Source organism: Orycteropus afer, unplaced genomic scaffold, assembly GCF_000298275.1.
Source record: "Orycteropus afer afer isolate SDZICR_OR568_19922 unplaced genomic scaffold, OryAfe1.0 scaffold00040, whole genome shotgun sequence".
In the NCBI taxonomy this organism is placed as follows: Eukaryota; Metazoa; Chordata; class Mammalia; order Tubulidentata; family Orycteropodidae; genus Orycteropus; species Orycteropus afer.
In genome coordinates, this window is record NW_006921627.1 from 11,772,502 (window position 1) to 11,773,130 (window position 629).

At 48.3% G+C, this 629-nt stretch overlaps 1 protein-coding gene across 1 annotated transcript in view; it reads right to left on the reverse strand.

Moving 5' to 3' along the window:
• Positions 1–629, reverse strand: part of CHD4 (chromodomain helicase DNA binding protein 4) — a 33,014-nt gene that overhangs the window by 26,304 nt on the left and 6,081 nt on the right. The window contains exon 9 of the mRNA XM_007937098.2: positions 390–629. Within this exon, the coding sequence (XP_007935289.1) occupies positions 390–629 (240 nt within the window). The remainder of the gene's footprint in view (positions 1–389) is intronic.

A 629-nucleotide genomic window follows, 5' to 3' on the forward strand; every position in this document is an offset into this window, starting at 1 on the left:
CCACCAGCCACTCCTCGGAAGGAAGATAGGGCAATCTACTTCCATAGTGATACTGCCTTGGAAACCCAAGGAGGGGTTGCTATGAGTCAGGTCCGACTCGATGGCACATAACAACAACAACAACAAGCTAGAACGGTACTTCATCTCTCTTAAACAAGGTGCAAAACATCCAACTCCTCTGCTCAAAGTCAATCCCACATTTTCCTAAGATAAAAGTATGCCAAGACTACATGAGAAAGGAAAAAATACCTGTGCCTGGGCTAAAAGGTCTATAGTTCTCTAATAACCTCACCTGCACTTCAATTTCATGAATGCCTAACATATAATAGTGGTAAGCCCCTCAACTACACATTCCTCATCTCCCACCCTGTCTGGGGTCAGTCACTCACTGTACATCGTGGACAGAGCCATTCGCCATTGGGGATCTCTGGGAGTGGGGGATTCAGGCAGTGGATGTGGTACGAAGAAGGACAGGTATCACAGCACAGCAGCTCCCCACCATCCTTGCAGACTCGACAGAATTCCATATGGTGGTCATCTTCCTCTTCAGGGTCTCCCCCAACCTCTTCCAGGATCTCCTCACCTTCTGAATTGTCCTCTTTAGCCTCCCACTGGATGCCCTCCTTCTC